The sequence below is a fragment of the Pseudophryne corroboree genome, chromosome 8, assembly GCF_028390025.1.
Source record: "Pseudophryne corroboree isolate aPseCor3 chromosome 8, aPseCor3.hap2, whole genome shotgun sequence".
Taxonomy (NCBI): Eukaryota; Metazoa; Chordata; class Amphibia; order Anura; family Myobatrachidae; genus Pseudophryne; species Pseudophryne corroboree.
The window spans coordinates 75,354,169-75,369,253 of NC_086451.1; the positions used below are offsets into that span (position 1 = coordinate 75,354,169).

Consider the following 15,085-nt stretch of genomic DNA (forward strand, 5'->3'; position numbering starts at 1 on the left):
GCCAGAAAGCTCGTGACCGTTTGGTGCCATTTCCGCTGTCGCTCCGGCATATACCAATGTTATCCTGTGGATAACCTGTGGACCCAGCCAGAGAAATCTTCTTTTCCACTTAACCAGGAAGAAACAAAAATGAAAAGGCACAACACAGTCCCTCCTCCAACCTGTTTCCTTTCCCTGTGTCTGCAATAGCTGTGAGTCTGATCTTGGATGCAAAGCTACATTTACAACAGGAAGCATTGGATAATAAAGCAACATTTTTTTTTTATTCACAAAAGAAACCGTTGTGTCCATTAAAACCTATTCATACTTCAGCAGTGCCTTATAAACCGGCTACTTAAAAGCCATTCAGGACTGACAAATGTCACAGGCCAGTTTAGAGATCAATCACAAAACTGTGTTGTTCGCAAAGAAAAAAACAAAACAAAAACAAGCTGTACAGGTGATTTGTGCTTTCTCCCTCCACCAGCCCTGCGTCTACAGAGACCTGAAAGATTTGGTTCAGTGACTGCTTTGGAGCCAACACTGGCAGGAAAGCCACTAGAAGCCATCTTGCTTGTACCTGGATAACTGACAGCCTTTCTTCTCAGGAGGTTCTGCAGCAGCTGACGCAGAACTTTAATATCTTGGATAAGTTGATTAGGAAACAATGGAGTAGTGGTGGAGTATGTGTGGTTTTTTTTTGGGGGGTGGGGGGTTGGAAGCACTGACCCTGACTGTGACCTCTGAAAATAGACATCTGCCTTTAACTTTGCAATTTAAATAACTATTTAAGTAACGGGCTGCTTTACATCAGCAGTGCAGGGGGCAAACATTTGCTTTCTCTATTCACATGCCCAAAGCCTTGAAACTAACTCATGAATATTAATGTGGCTTCCTGAGCGATAAGAGGTTGTATAGCCGTTACCACACCCGAAAAAATTAAAACATTCTTTTCTGATTCATGACTAACCCAAAATGAAATACTAACACACACACACAGTAACTCCAGAGCCATGCAGCCACGGAACACACTGGGATACAGACCTCAGGCAGCCGGTGAAGGAGCAAGGTGTCGGGGCACTCAAAACTTGCTCTCCTGTTCCCCTCCCCCCCTTCACTATAAGGATCATGGCCTGGGCACAGACTGTTCTCTAATCAAATATATTTGGATTCTAAACTACAGCAAATCTGTAATACTGGGATTCTGTTCAGTAACATTTCACTAAGAGCAGGACAGGCCAACCTGTGGCTCTCCAGCTGTTGTGAATCTACACATCCCAGCATGCCCTGCCACAGCTTTAGTACTCCCTAATAGCAAATCTGTGGCAGGCCATGCTGGGACTTGTAGTTTCACAACAGCTTATCAAGGTTGGCCAGGCCTGCCTTAGAGGGTCATCTGATTAATTAGAACTATGCTGATTGGGACGTAGGCTACAAGTAGTTAAACAAATATAGAACAAACAATTAGAGGATCCCCCCACATCTCTGCTATGGCATGAACCAGTTGATGTGCCACCGACATCCACGTGCTTAGTAAGGTACTTAGAATCAATTTCCAATATATATGTATAATATATTCTATAAACGCCATAATAACTTTTCTTATAAAAAAAAAAAAAAAAATATTTACACTTTTTTTCTTTTTCTTTTAATGTTCCTAGCTGGTTAGGTATAGATATGCTGCAGTTATCAAAAGAAAAAAAAAATCACAAGATTAAAAAAAAAAAAAAAAAAAATGATAAGGAGGACGGGGGTGGGAGAGTGTGTCTAACTTTAAATAGCATTTCTCGGTGGCTTGCTACATGGCTACAACTGCACAATCACCATGGACTCAAGTAAATTAATTTACGCCACACACTTGCTGGCCTATGCATAAAGAAAAAAAAGACGACAAAAAAAAAAAAAAAAAAAAAGGTACAAACCTGATTCAGATATTATTTCTCAAAGACATAGTCCCTCAATTACTTTAGTCCTGCTTTCAAATACAAGAAATTTTGTAGATCATATAAGTTGTTTTTTTTTTTTTATCCCCATACACAGGTGTCCACACCGGAAGTTGGTGTTACCTTGCAGGATGAATCTGAGTAACTGGAGATTACAGCACATTGTGGGCTGTCCTTGGACATGCCTTTGACCGGTACTGGTTGATAGGCTTATTTCATGTCTCTGTGAGGGAGATGCTGCACGTGATAAGGAAGGAGGTGGAGTGTAACTCTGTCCCGCTTAGTTTGCATGTAATATAGGAAGAGATAATAAATTAAAAAGCCAAATCGGTCCGTTTGTCCATTCACGCAGAGTTCTGCCATTCCGAAGACCCATTGACCACCTTTTTCATTTTCTTTACACCCTCTGTAGCTCCCGTGGTCGTTACTCTGAAAACAGGGACAGAACAGTGCCATTAGTCGAGATGGAGATGCAAGACTCTAGACATAGCTCCAGATATGGCAGAGCGTGGTGGCATACTAGTATAACAGTGCGGCCTAGGCATATGTGTACCCCTTTTTGCCTGCAGCAGATATCCTATTTTCCACAATAGACATTTGTTCCCAACAAGAGGGTCGCATGGTGTCTCTGTATAATAGCGGAAGATCACGTTTCCAAGTGGGAACAGGAGCATGAAGTGGATAAACAGCCTAAACTAGAGATTAACGTACGGCTGACTAAACAAACTGATGAGCAAATGTCACCTGTCCATTATCTCCGTGGAATCGCTGAATTATTAGACATAGGAACGGAGAGTCATTATCAGTGATCGCAAATACTCGCTATAGAGCATATTTTACGCGCTATAAGCAGTAAGGGACCCGGTTTTAAAAAATCAGCGCGTCCCACAGGACGCACTGTGATGAGCGCTGCACACCGCGACAAGTGAATTCTCCTGCTGCCTCCCGGTCCCTTCCAATTGATGCTGCGCTGCCGTGAGCCGCCCACCCCCCCCGGGTCACTGATAGACAGGGAGAGTGGAGCATGGTTGGTGCCGCCTCCCCGTACCCTTCCAATGGATGCTGCGCTGCCGTGAGCCTGGGTGGAGCATGGTTGGTGCTGCCTCCCCGTCCCTTTACAATTGGTGCTGCGCTGCCGTGAGTTCCCCACACCCTACCGGTCACTGATAGACAGTGAGGGTGCCGCACGGTTGGTGCCGCACGGTTGGTGCCGCCTCCCCGTCCCATTACAAATGCTGCTGTGAGCTCCCCCCGGTCACTGATAGACATTGCTGCCGCCTTCCCTCACTCACAGCTGGCCCGACACAGCAGAGACGGCGGCGGCTATAACGGAGCAGTGATGACCGGGGAAGGGGGGGGGGGAGAGAGAGAGAGGGAGGAGACAGCTTGTCAGGCACTCGGGCGGGCAGCGGGAGACGCAGAGTGCAGAGAGCTCTGTTACCGGCTATTCTCAGCACCCAGCAACCCGGTAACAGGGATGGGCAGCTTGTGTATATATATGTGTGTGTCGATGTTTGTGTACTTAGAATAAGTGTGTGTCTGTATGTGCACAATGGCATAATGCCACTTGGGCTGGCAGGGTAGTACCACACTCGTGCTCTGCCTGGTGCAATGTGTAGAACGTGCTCTGCCTGGCGCAATGTGTAGAACGTGCTCTGCCTGGCGCAATGTGTAGAACGTGCTCTGCCTGGCGCAATGTGTAGAACGTGCTCTGCCTGGCGCAATGTGTAGAACGTGCTCTGCCTGGCGCAATGTGTAGAACGCGCTCTGCCTGGCGCAATGTGTAGAACGTGCTCTGCCTGGCGCAATGTGTATAAAGTCCATACCTGGAGCAAAGTGTATAACGTGCTGTACCTGGCGCAGTGTGCATAGGAGGTTCTACCTGGTGCAATGTGTATAAGCTGCACTACTGTGTGGTGTAATGTGAATTGGCACTATTAAGTGGTCACGCCCTATCCCCATGAAGCCACGCCCCTAAAATTTTGCAGCGCGCACCGCCTGTGCTTTCCGCTCTGGTAGGTGTTACACCAATTCACTTTCTGCCTAAGGGCACCAAAATGTCTAGTTACACAGCTCTGGTGCAGGATGTCCTGCATGCTACACAGCCCAGCAGCATCGTCACCCCATCCCCCCCACCTTGCAACACTTTTGTAGTGTCCAAACAATATTAAGATTAATACGAACCTTCATTCCAATGGGACCCAGAAAAAGACCGGTAGGACCCCAATTTTTAAAAGTGAGGGGTCCCTGGGACCCCTTTTTTGTTGGGCTCAGCGCGATCACCGTTACTGCAATAACCAGACAGCCACGCGTGACTCGCAACAAGGTACCGGTTGTCCACTACTGATCGGGCATGGTGGATAGAGTGTAGACAGTGGGCTCGATTCAATTCAGCAACTGTTGAATAGCGCCGGGAAGTAGCTCCCGGCGCTATTCAATACAGCAACTAGCTACCCTCAATTGTCGGGAATTCTTCTCTCAGCCCCGGGGGGTGAGAGAAGAAAACTGACAAAAGAGCTGCTGCAAGGCTGATTCTGTGGGGAATCAGCATCGCCACGGGTAGTTAAGTCGGAGAATGCCCGTTCTCCCGACAAAATAACCTGTTAAGTCGGCGAGAGCGGGCCATCGCCGATTTAACTGGAGCTGAATTGAATAGCGTCGGGAGCGAATTTGCGGCGCTATTCAACTGTTGCTGAATTGAATTGACCCCACTGAATTACAGTATGCTGTGTGCAACCCTTTAGGGAAATAGGTCTCAGCTGCTTTCCATCCTAACTATAAAGGGTTACTTGTAGGGGGGTTAATAAACCAAAAAAACCGATAGAAAAATTGTTTCCTTTCACTTCAGCTTCTGAAGAGGAGTACAGTAATTAAACATACTCATAACAGTAATATTAAAAGTCTTGACAAAGGCATATGAGCTTTTATATTTTATCCAGTGTATGGTAAATACATCTCACATTTATAGTGACCTATTAATCGTAATAACTTCTCATACTGGGACTGCCAAATGTCACCACATAGGTGCACAGATCCAGAGGAATGAACCACTAGGCTGTGGCCCTGGGGAGAAACGTCAAAAACAAATTATAAAGATTATAAAAAGTTGTACAAACTTGACTGTTCAGGACCTATTTATGTCTATGCAATTTTGTGTTCTTGTACTTGGATTTCTTTCAATTAAAAAAAAAATTATACAAAAAATAAATTAAAAAAATAAAAAGTTGTATAAAGTTGTTCAGTAATGCCTGCCATTGGGGCAGATGTATTAAGCCTGGAGAAATGATAAATCTTTGATAAGTGGAAGGTGATAACGCACCAGCCAATCATTACAGGCTTAAAAATGTTTACAGTTAGGAGCTGATTGGCTGGTGCGTTATCACCTTCCACTTATCACGTCTTTATCACTGCTTTATCACTTCACCAAGCTTAATACATCTGCCCCACTCTGTGTAACGCCGGACGGTGTGGGTGGTAATTCTTTTGTTGTGCAATCAGCTACTGGACTGTAAACTGTACCTATATAAGCCCTAAAACCTACACAACCGCAGGCAGCCACTGTGTAAATGAATAATCAAGATGAATATTGGGCCTATCAATTCACTAGGAACCAGTGACATCACAGTTGCTGTGTTCTCAGGAATATGTGGTATGCCACCCAAGTGAGTAGGCATTTGGGGGAATGGCTCGAAAGTGGACAGGTCACACACACCCATCTAAATAAATGTGGGGCCATAAATTATCCCAATTTTAATTTTTGGAGCCATAACAGAATGCAGTGAAAAAGGAGACACATGATGCACTGAGACTGACATAAATGTGGTTCCGAGTTTCCTTTGCAGAACATTAATCAGCTTCCAATTAACCACAAGGCAACCTTACCATTTGGTAGGGCCAAAAGAGGGGTCCAGATCTGAGGCACAAGACTGAACGTTATTATAGTGTAACATATTATAGATTATATGAACATCCTCCTCTATGCCACCTATTACATTACTGATTAATTGTACGGCTGTGTCAAGCACTGTCCGCAGAGAATGTCACAGGCTATAAGACGGATTCTAGAACGTATGTAGAGAGACGGACGTATGTATTGATGTGCGTTTTGGTAACATGAAGCCTGGATCAGCGTGTGCACAGGACACATTCGGTGCAAAGAGGGGAAAATATGAAGCACATTGCTGGGAGGAGAATTGGGCGACAGCCACTGTATATATACACGCACAGCCTATCGCACAGAAAACCAGGCACACATCATGCTTTGATGCTGGGGAAAACATGACTGGGCTGTCTAAACTAGGACATCTGACCAGTTGGACACAAAACAGACACACACACTGTGGGGTGGGGGGAGCAGCTTTTTACCAGGGGGAGATGGAAAAGGCCTTCCCTCATCTGAAAGAGTCTAAAAGATTCTGTCCTTAAAAAGGAGGTAAGAACCCTGAAGACGACATTTATTGGCTCCCAGCTAAGGATGGATGTGCCCATTTTGCCGAATGAGGCACTGACTAAATTGCTACTTTTAAATACACAAACTAAAGTGCATTACAAGCAATGGGAAATACATCATCCCTTTATTCAGCTGTATTACAGAAGAGAAACCAGTGAGTAAGAGAAAAAAATGGGCTTTGTTAACAATGATTTAATACGGTCTCCTCACCAATCCTATTAATTTGCCGTAATAGAAGACCTTTCATGGTAATAGCCACTGCACGACCAGCATCTCCACATGGCATTAATCTCATATGAAATAGAGTCAGTGGGCTAGATGCATCATCGCTTGGAAAGTGATAAAATGGAGAGTGAAAAAGTACCAGCCAATCAGCTCCTAACTGCCATGTCACAGGCTGGGTTTGAAAAATGTCAGTTAGGAGCTGATTGGCTGGTACTTTTTCACTCTCCATTTTATCACTTTCCAAGCGATGATGCATCTAGACCACTGTTTCTCAACTCCAGTCCTCATGTGAACTCAACAGGCCATGTTGTCAGGAATTTCTTTAATCTTGTACACATGAGGTAATCTATTTTGCTTAATAAATAATCAGTACGACAGTACGGATGGTAATGGTTAGCATTACTGCCTCACAGCACTGAGGTCATGGGTTCCAATTGCCCACCATGGCCCTAACTGTGTGTCTATTCTCCTCATGCTTGCGTGGGTTTCCTCCGGGTACTCCGGTTTTCTCCCACACGCCACAAAAATATACTAGGAGGTTAATTGGCTCCCAACAAAATTAACCCTAGTGTGAATGTGTGTGCGCGCGCATGTGGTAGGGAATATAGGGGCAGAAGTATTAACCTGAAAAAGTGATAAAGCAGTGATAAGCGCAGGGTGATAACGCACCAGCCAATAATTATGGATTTGAAAAATGACAGCTAGGAGCTGATTGGCTGGTGCGTTATCACCTTACACCTATCACTGCTTTATCACTTTTCCAGGCTTAATACATCTGCCCCATAGACCGTAAACTCCACTGGGGCAGGGAATGAAGTGAATGGCCACATATTCTCTGGAAAGCGCTGCGGAATATGTGTGCGCTGTATAAATAACTGGTAATAAATAATAATAATCCCACAGAGAGAAAGCCTGAAGCCAAGAAGTAGGGATATATAATCTGGCTATATAAGGTGCATGTCATACAGCATAATTTAGGCAAGGGGCATCACTGGTTATTATCCAGAATTTAATAACTGGTAGGGTGTAGCTATTTTATGGGGGGGGATTTTAAAAAAAAAGTAACCTATTACGTCAACAGAAAGTAGTTACACACGGACTCGACTCTCAGGGAAGGCTATAAATATATTAACACTCACTCATAAATGTTACTTCAGGCTACACAAAGGATGCCTTCAATGGGCGTAGGCGGGAGGAAAAGGGGGACTGAGCAGTGCAATTGCAGATCTCCCCATCGTCTCCATTTTGTCAGCACAGTCCTGGTATACAGACCTCAATAAAGGTGCAATTGGCGCTTCTGAATGGTTCAAGGGCCGGGTCTTAATTAGGACTGGAGAATCGTGTTTCCCCATGCAGGCAAATTACCCAGAGTGCTTTATACTCATCTGTGCTGATACCAACATTTAAAATCTGGGCAAAATAAACTCCACCTCAATTCACCCAAACAATGCCCCTGATACACGTTTAGGTACACCACCACCCTTTTCGGTGTAAGCCCTACCCCATTTGAGGTGTGCAAATCAGGACAGTTTTAAGGTGAGACAGCAGTGTGTCTCTGAACTTTGATTCATTCCTACTCACACTGCCTCCATTTCCAGGTCATCCATGTCATCATCATGCGGGAGCTGAAGGTATGGGTTGTCCGATGCAGGCCGGAACTTGTACCCAGTAAGCACAAAGAAGATAAATGTGGCAAGCTCATCCAGAAGCTGCAAGCACAATTGAAAGTAGATGTGAATAACAAGAAAAGCCTCACACACTTGCAATACTAGCTGCATTATATAAGTTGAGCAACTATTAATATTCACAAATACATATGATTTTATCAGAAGTGAGAAAATTGGAGAAAGTTGTGATCAGTGCCAGGGGGTGACATTTTGCGATGCACACCAGACTTCCTGTCGGTAATGCCATCGATGTGCACCACAGTACAGCTTTTTATTTGTAAATCAGACAGTGGGTGATAACCGTGAACAATAGCTTGCACTTAGCCGTACCCAAGATGTGGGAACTTATACGTATATATCTGTGAGTTTCTGTCAGGAGACTTTCAATACAGGACAACGCGACTGTGTATTTGGGCCATACATTATTTCAAATGACTGGTCTCCCTTTGACTATAAAACCCCTAGAACCTATAGTCAGACGTGTTTGCTCGACTTTATATTCATAGTCGGGCATCGGAGCGTGAAAATGGCTTACATGGTTTTCAAATGACCTAATACATCCACTGTGACACAAATGGTGTGCGCGCAGCCTGGAGCTCACTCACCTGGTACATCCATTTCCATTTGAATGGAACAGCAACTTTGACGAGGATTGAAATGATCCGGGTGAAGTAAATGAAGCAGATGATCTGTGGCACAAAGAAGTGGGACAAGTGAGATATTACCCTACCACCTACAGGTGGAGCCACTGTTCCCTCCCCACGTGGCAGCCTGACATCTCTGTGATGCCCATGTCAGGCTGCTGATCTGGGATTAATCTCGCTGAGAGGAATTTATGACACCCACTTAATAGATTGCTCTGGGAGCTGCAGGTTATTATGTCTGCATCTCAAGCACCCACAGCCATCTCGGAGATAGATTACTAGAATGCAATTACCGGAGGAGCCAGCTATCCATCCATTCTCATTTAGCAGTGGGCAGGAAAAACCGCACAGTTCCTGCAATTAAGAAATCTGTATGGTGTCAACATCAAATTAGAGGAGACTAGGTTTAAGGTTTGAATGACAAAAACGCCTGACATGGGGATTTGCCTACACATTGCACAAACTGCTACAGCATAAGGTAGAAAGCTGCAATCTCTTAAAAGAATTTGTTTTGATAATATATGCTGCTATGGCTCTACTACCGCTGTATGACTGAGGTAATCTCAAGAATGAGAAGCTTCAGTCCAATAGTTTAGTAAGGTCATGTAAGCTTTCTGCCATGACCTTCTTTGACGCTTAAGGCCAGTACTCACTGGCCGATGTCAGAGAGATGTGTGCTGAGCGAACCGCTCAGCACACATCTCTCCCGGCGCTCAGCACAGCGCGATCTGTGCTGAGCGTGCGGGGGGAGACGGGGGGGGGGGGCGCTCACTTCACCCCGGCGGGTGAAGTGAGCGACCCGCTAGATTGGCCTGCATGCAGGCCAATCTAGCAGCAGCGATAGCGATGCGCGGGGCTGCGCATCGCTATCGCTGAGGGGGCTACACACGGAGCGATCGTGCTTAAAATCTAAGCAATCTAGTCAGATTGCTTAGATTTTAAGCAGCAATCGCTCCGTGAGTACCCCCCTTTAGGCACTGGATGGCGCTGCAGTAATTATGGCTATAGATAACAATTAATTCTAGCCCCACAATGACTTATCATACATACGGAAAACATAAGATTTTAGGAGATAAAAAACAAACAAAAAAACTGAATACAAAACAATCTGTAATGTAAATAATGTAAAGGAAGGGGTTCGACTAAAATATAGTGCTCCTTCCACTATATAACTCTCAGTCTGTGGCTTCCTGCTCCCTCTCCTCCTCACATCAGTAACTGCCCCTGTCACATTCAGCCCTATCCTCACCAGCAGATCTCCTGATATACTCTGTGCTGCTTGGGACCCTGCTCATTCCACTACATAGCTCTCAGTAGGTGGCTTCCTGCTGCCTCCATTCCCCTCACCATATCATGACACTTCCCCTTGTCACATACATTCCTGCCCTCAATAACAAATCACTAACCAGCTAATATACTCTGTACTGCTGGGGACCCAGCTCTAGCCACTATATAACATGCAGCCCTGTCCATACTAATATACTAATATGAATAGTCTGGACGATGCCTTTCATAAGATAAAATCACTAATCTGCTGAAATACTCAAGGAATACTAGGCTCTGATTGGCTACAGTCTTTTCTAGACACGGCCACTTCCAAATTGGTAACAAAAAGAGGAGCCAAGAATGGCAAAAAAAAAAAGTGTAAACCGCTAATCTTTAAAATTCTGATTTCAGGGTAATTTAATTGGTTAGAAACACTCTCTATAAGAGTATATAAAAGGATTCTCTTATATCTAAAGTTACAAATAGCTTCCATGAGAACAGGTATAGGGAAACCAAACCAGTCCCTCCCATGTAATGGTCACCCCTAGTGTGGAAAGCTGTTGGCACAGAGTTTATAAAGTGATATCAAGAACAAGATATAGGCCACCTATTAAATAATACTGTATGCTTGAGCTGTACACGAGGTTGTAAATTTAAGTATCACCCAATGTACATAGTGCTCAGGGAACCAAACTATAAAAAATGGCAACACACTTGCTTAATATTTCCTGCTTACAGACATGTAATTTATAATCGTGACAGCCCACTGAAATGAAAAAAAAAACGGTCATAGACATAAAACATTGGTAGCATGACGAGTTTGTTTTCCGTTACCAGAGCCTCAGTGGGAAGGTCAGGAGAAAAGCATTAAATCCCTGCTCCAATGCAGGCAAGCAGACACTGATATACAGTGTCGTAGCGGGATTTCACAGACGCCAAAAGTTTATGTTTAGAAGAAGGGGGGTTAGGATTAGGCTGCAGGGATGAGAAGTACAGGGTTAGGCACATAGAAGGGGAGGTTAGGAATCAAGCGGGGTAGGTTAGGTTTAGGCAGCGGGGAAGGCACAAAGCAGGGAGGGCTAGGGTTAGGCACCACTGGGGAGGGTTATGGTTAGGCACCCACAAGGGAGGGTTAGGGTAGGGGGCTTACTGGTGGGCTGTCTGGATTCTGATGGATGGGATTTCGCTGTCGTGTTTTGTTTTGATTATTATTTCATAGTTTTTTTAATTAAAGTTTTGCATAAAAAAAGACATTACATCTAAATACACAAATAGAAACAAAAAAGAAAAAGACAGTACCTAAACACACAATCACATGGTAATCGAACCAATTCTGTACCGACCCAACGGCATGTTGCTGATCCGGACCAGAGAGGAACTGTGCTGGAGGGCACAAGTATGGACATGAACCACTCCATATTTAATAAGCTTAGTGATTTATGTATAGTGTGTTTTCAAATCTGTATTTTAATATGTTTATTTATCCCTTCTAGTACAATATTAAAGTTTCAACATGGTGAAAAAAATCTTCAAAAAGTGTATTTATCCACTATCTTTAAATATGTGCTAACACCGAGGAGTATATATCATATGTAATCTTTATCTAAAGCATTTAAATCTAGCTGAACAAAAAAAAGTATTAAGTGCAATTAAATAAATAAGTGATTTATTATATATATATATATATATATATAAATATATCTAGCATTACAAACAGCTACATGTGTCTATTACTTCTTCCTCCCGTTACCCCCCAGCTATTATACTCATTACCCCACCTCCAAAGCATATTGTGATTATTTACTTACATATAAATTCTTATATTTTTATATCTAATTAACTTCCATCCTATCTTGTCCTCAACCGATAGCACAGTTTCCCCCCGTCCGATCTAGATCCTAGTTGAATTTATATCTAACAACCCATACAGTCAGATCACATACAGTACATATTCTATGTGTAAGCGAAAAAACAGATTAAGATTTATATAGTACGATATGTCAGATCTATGTCATGCCTTATCCACAGCTCGAGTATAGCTAGATATAGGGGTATATGCAATTGCGGTCGAATTCCCGAAATTGTCGAATTTCGGGTCATTTTCGACCCAAAAAAAAAAATCGCCTATGCAATTCAGAGCTTTCCGACCAAAAAACGGACTTTCAAAATTCGACTTTTTGAAATTCGAATTTTTGCAAATTCGACTTTTTTGCAATGATACAAGTGCTGCAATTCGACCAAAGCATATTCAATTCAAGTTTGGAAATTCGACAGCAGTGCTTTTAGACAGCAAATTCGTCATTTTCAATCCGCCACACTTTGGAGGGTGAAAACAAATAAAAAAAATTTAAACATGTTTTTTTTTGTGTTTTTTTTTTTGGGAATAGCAGATCTATTTATATTAGAAGGGATTAGGTACTTTTTTTTTTTTTTTTGGAGGCACAAATATTATTTATATATTTTTTAAAATATATATATTTTTTTTTTATGCTGGAACGGTAAAATCATAAAAAAAAAATGGCGTGGGGTCCCCCTTCCAAAGCATAACCAGCCTCGGGCTCTTCGAGCTGGTCCTGGTTCTAAAAATGCGGGGGAAAAATTGACAGGGGATCCCCCGTATTTTTAAAACCAGCACCGGGCTCTGCGCCTGGTGCTGGTGCCAAAAATACGGGGGACAAAAAGAGTAGGGGTCCCCCGTATTTTTAACACCAGCATCGGGCTCCACTAGCTGGACAGATAATGCCACAGCCGGGGGTCACTTTTATGCCATGCCCTGCGGCCGTGGCATCAAATATCCAACTAGTCACCCCTGGCCGGGGTACCCTGGGGGAGTGGGGACCCCTTCAATCAAGGGGTCCCCCCCCAGCCACCCAAGGGCCAGGGGTGAAGCCCGAGGCTGTCCCCCCCCCATCCAATGGGCTGCGGATGGGGGGGCTGATAGCCTTTTGTGATAATAAAAAGATATTGTTTTTTCCAGTAGTACTACAAGTCCCAGCAAGCCTCCCCCGCAAGCTGGTACTTGGAGAACCACAAGTACCAGCATGCGGGAGAAAAACGGGCCCGCTGGTACCTGTAGTACTACTGGGGAAAAAATACCCAAATAAAAACAGGACACACACACCGTCGACAGTAAAACTTTATTTCATACGTCGACACACACATACTTACCTATGTTCACACGCCGACATCGGTCCTCTTCTCCATGTAGAATCCACGGATACCTGAAAAGAAAAGTTCAATATACTCACCTCAGCCATGGTCCAGAGATAAATCCACGTACTTGGCAAAAAAAGAAAACGCAAATACCCGACCACCGGACTGAAAGGGGTCCCATGCTGACACATGGGACACCTTTCCACGAATGAGACCTGTCAGTGACAGCTGTCACAGAAAGGTCTCTAAGCCAATCAGGAAGCGCAACTTCGTTGCGCTCACCTGATTGGCTGTGCGCTGTCTGAACTCAGACAGGGCATCGCACAGCCCCGTCCATTATATTCAATGGTGGGAACTTAGCGGCTAGCGGTGAGGTCACCCGCCGGTCAGCGGCTGACCGGCGGGTGACCCCACCGCTACCCGCAAAGTTCCCACCATTGAAAGTAATGGAGCGGCTTTGCGATGCGCTGTCACAGTACAGACAGCGCACAGCCAATCAGGTGAGCGCCACGGAAGTAGCGCTTCCTGATTGGCTGAAGGGACTTCAGTGACAGGAGTCACGTGATGTCCCGGCATTCGGGAGAAAGGGGTCTGATGTGAAAGCATTGGACCCCTTTCAGTCCGGTATGGAGCGGGTATTTGCGTTTTTTTTTTTTTTTAACAAGTACGTGGATTTATCTCTCTGGACGTGGATTTATCTCTGGACGCTGGAAGGTGAGTATAATTTTTTCACAGGTACCCTCGGATCGTCGGAGACCGTGGCAGTCGGCGTGTCAACATAGGTAAGTATGTGTGTGTCGGTAGTGTGTAATAAAGTTTTACTATCAAGGTGTCTGTGTCCTGTTTTTATTTGGGTATTTTTTTCCCAGTAGTACTACAGGTACCAGCGGGACCGTTTTTCTCCCGCATGCTGGTACTTGTGGTTCTCCAAGTACCAGCTTGCGGGGGAGGCTTGCTGGGACTTGTAGTACTACTGGAAAAAACAATATCTTTTTATTATCACAAAAGGCTATCAGCCCCCCCATCCGCAGCCCATTGGATGGGGGGGGACAGCCTCGGGCTTCACCCCTGGCCCTTGGGTGGCTGGGGGGGGGGGCCCCTTGATTGAAGGGGTCCCCACTCCCCCAGGGTACCCCGGCCAGGGGTGACTAGTTGGATATTTGATGCCACGGCCGCAGGGCACGGCATAAAAGTGACCCCCGGCTGTGGCATTATCTGTCCAGCTAGTGGAGCCCGATGCTGGTGTTAAAAATACGGGGGACCCCTACTCTTTTTGTCCCCCGTATTTTTGGCACCAGCACCAGGCGCAGAGCCCGGTGCTGGTTTTAAAAATACGGGGGATCCCTGGCCAATTTTCCCCCGGATTTTTAGAACCAGGACCAGCTCGATGAGCCCGAGGCTGGTTATGCTTTGGAGGGGGGACCCCACGCCATTTTTTTTTTCCGGGTTTTTCCCGTTTTTTACCGGTTTTTAAAATCGCGGCAAAATCCGCCAAATCGGCCGATTTTCGCCCGCGATTCTGGCGAATCCGTTTTTCATTGAATATGGTGAATTCCGGCAGGCACCTGCCGGAATTCACCTGGCGAATTGAGTCGGAAAAAAAAACGGCGAAAAATTGCCGCGATTCGCCGTGAATTGCATATACCCAATAAAGATTAGATTATCAAATTTGACATGATATATCATACTATGTCCTAGTATAGTATAGTATGGTATGTGGCTGGCCCAGGGTCTCATCCACGATATCCTATATAAAAC

The 15,085-nt window shown here is 44.7% G+C and overlaps 1 protein-coding gene across 1 annotated transcript in view; it reads right to left on the reverse strand.

The window, feature by feature from the left end:
- Positions 1-241: 241 nt before the first annotated feature.
- GPR107 (G protein-coupled receptor 107) overlaps positions 242-15,085 on the reverse strand; it is a 206,719-nt gene continuing 191,875 nt past the window's right edge. The window contains exons 16-18 of the mRNA XM_063936684.1: positions 8,870-8,953; positions 8,179-8,306; positions 242-2,351 (exon numbers count right to left, since the gene is read on the reverse strand). Coding sequence (XP_063792754.1) covers positions 2,267-2,351; positions 8,179-8,306; positions 8,870-8,953 — 297 coding nt within the window. The 3' untranslated portion in view covers positions 242-2,266. The remainder of the gene's footprint in view (positions 2,352-8,178; positions 8,307-8,869; positions 8,954-15,085) is intronic.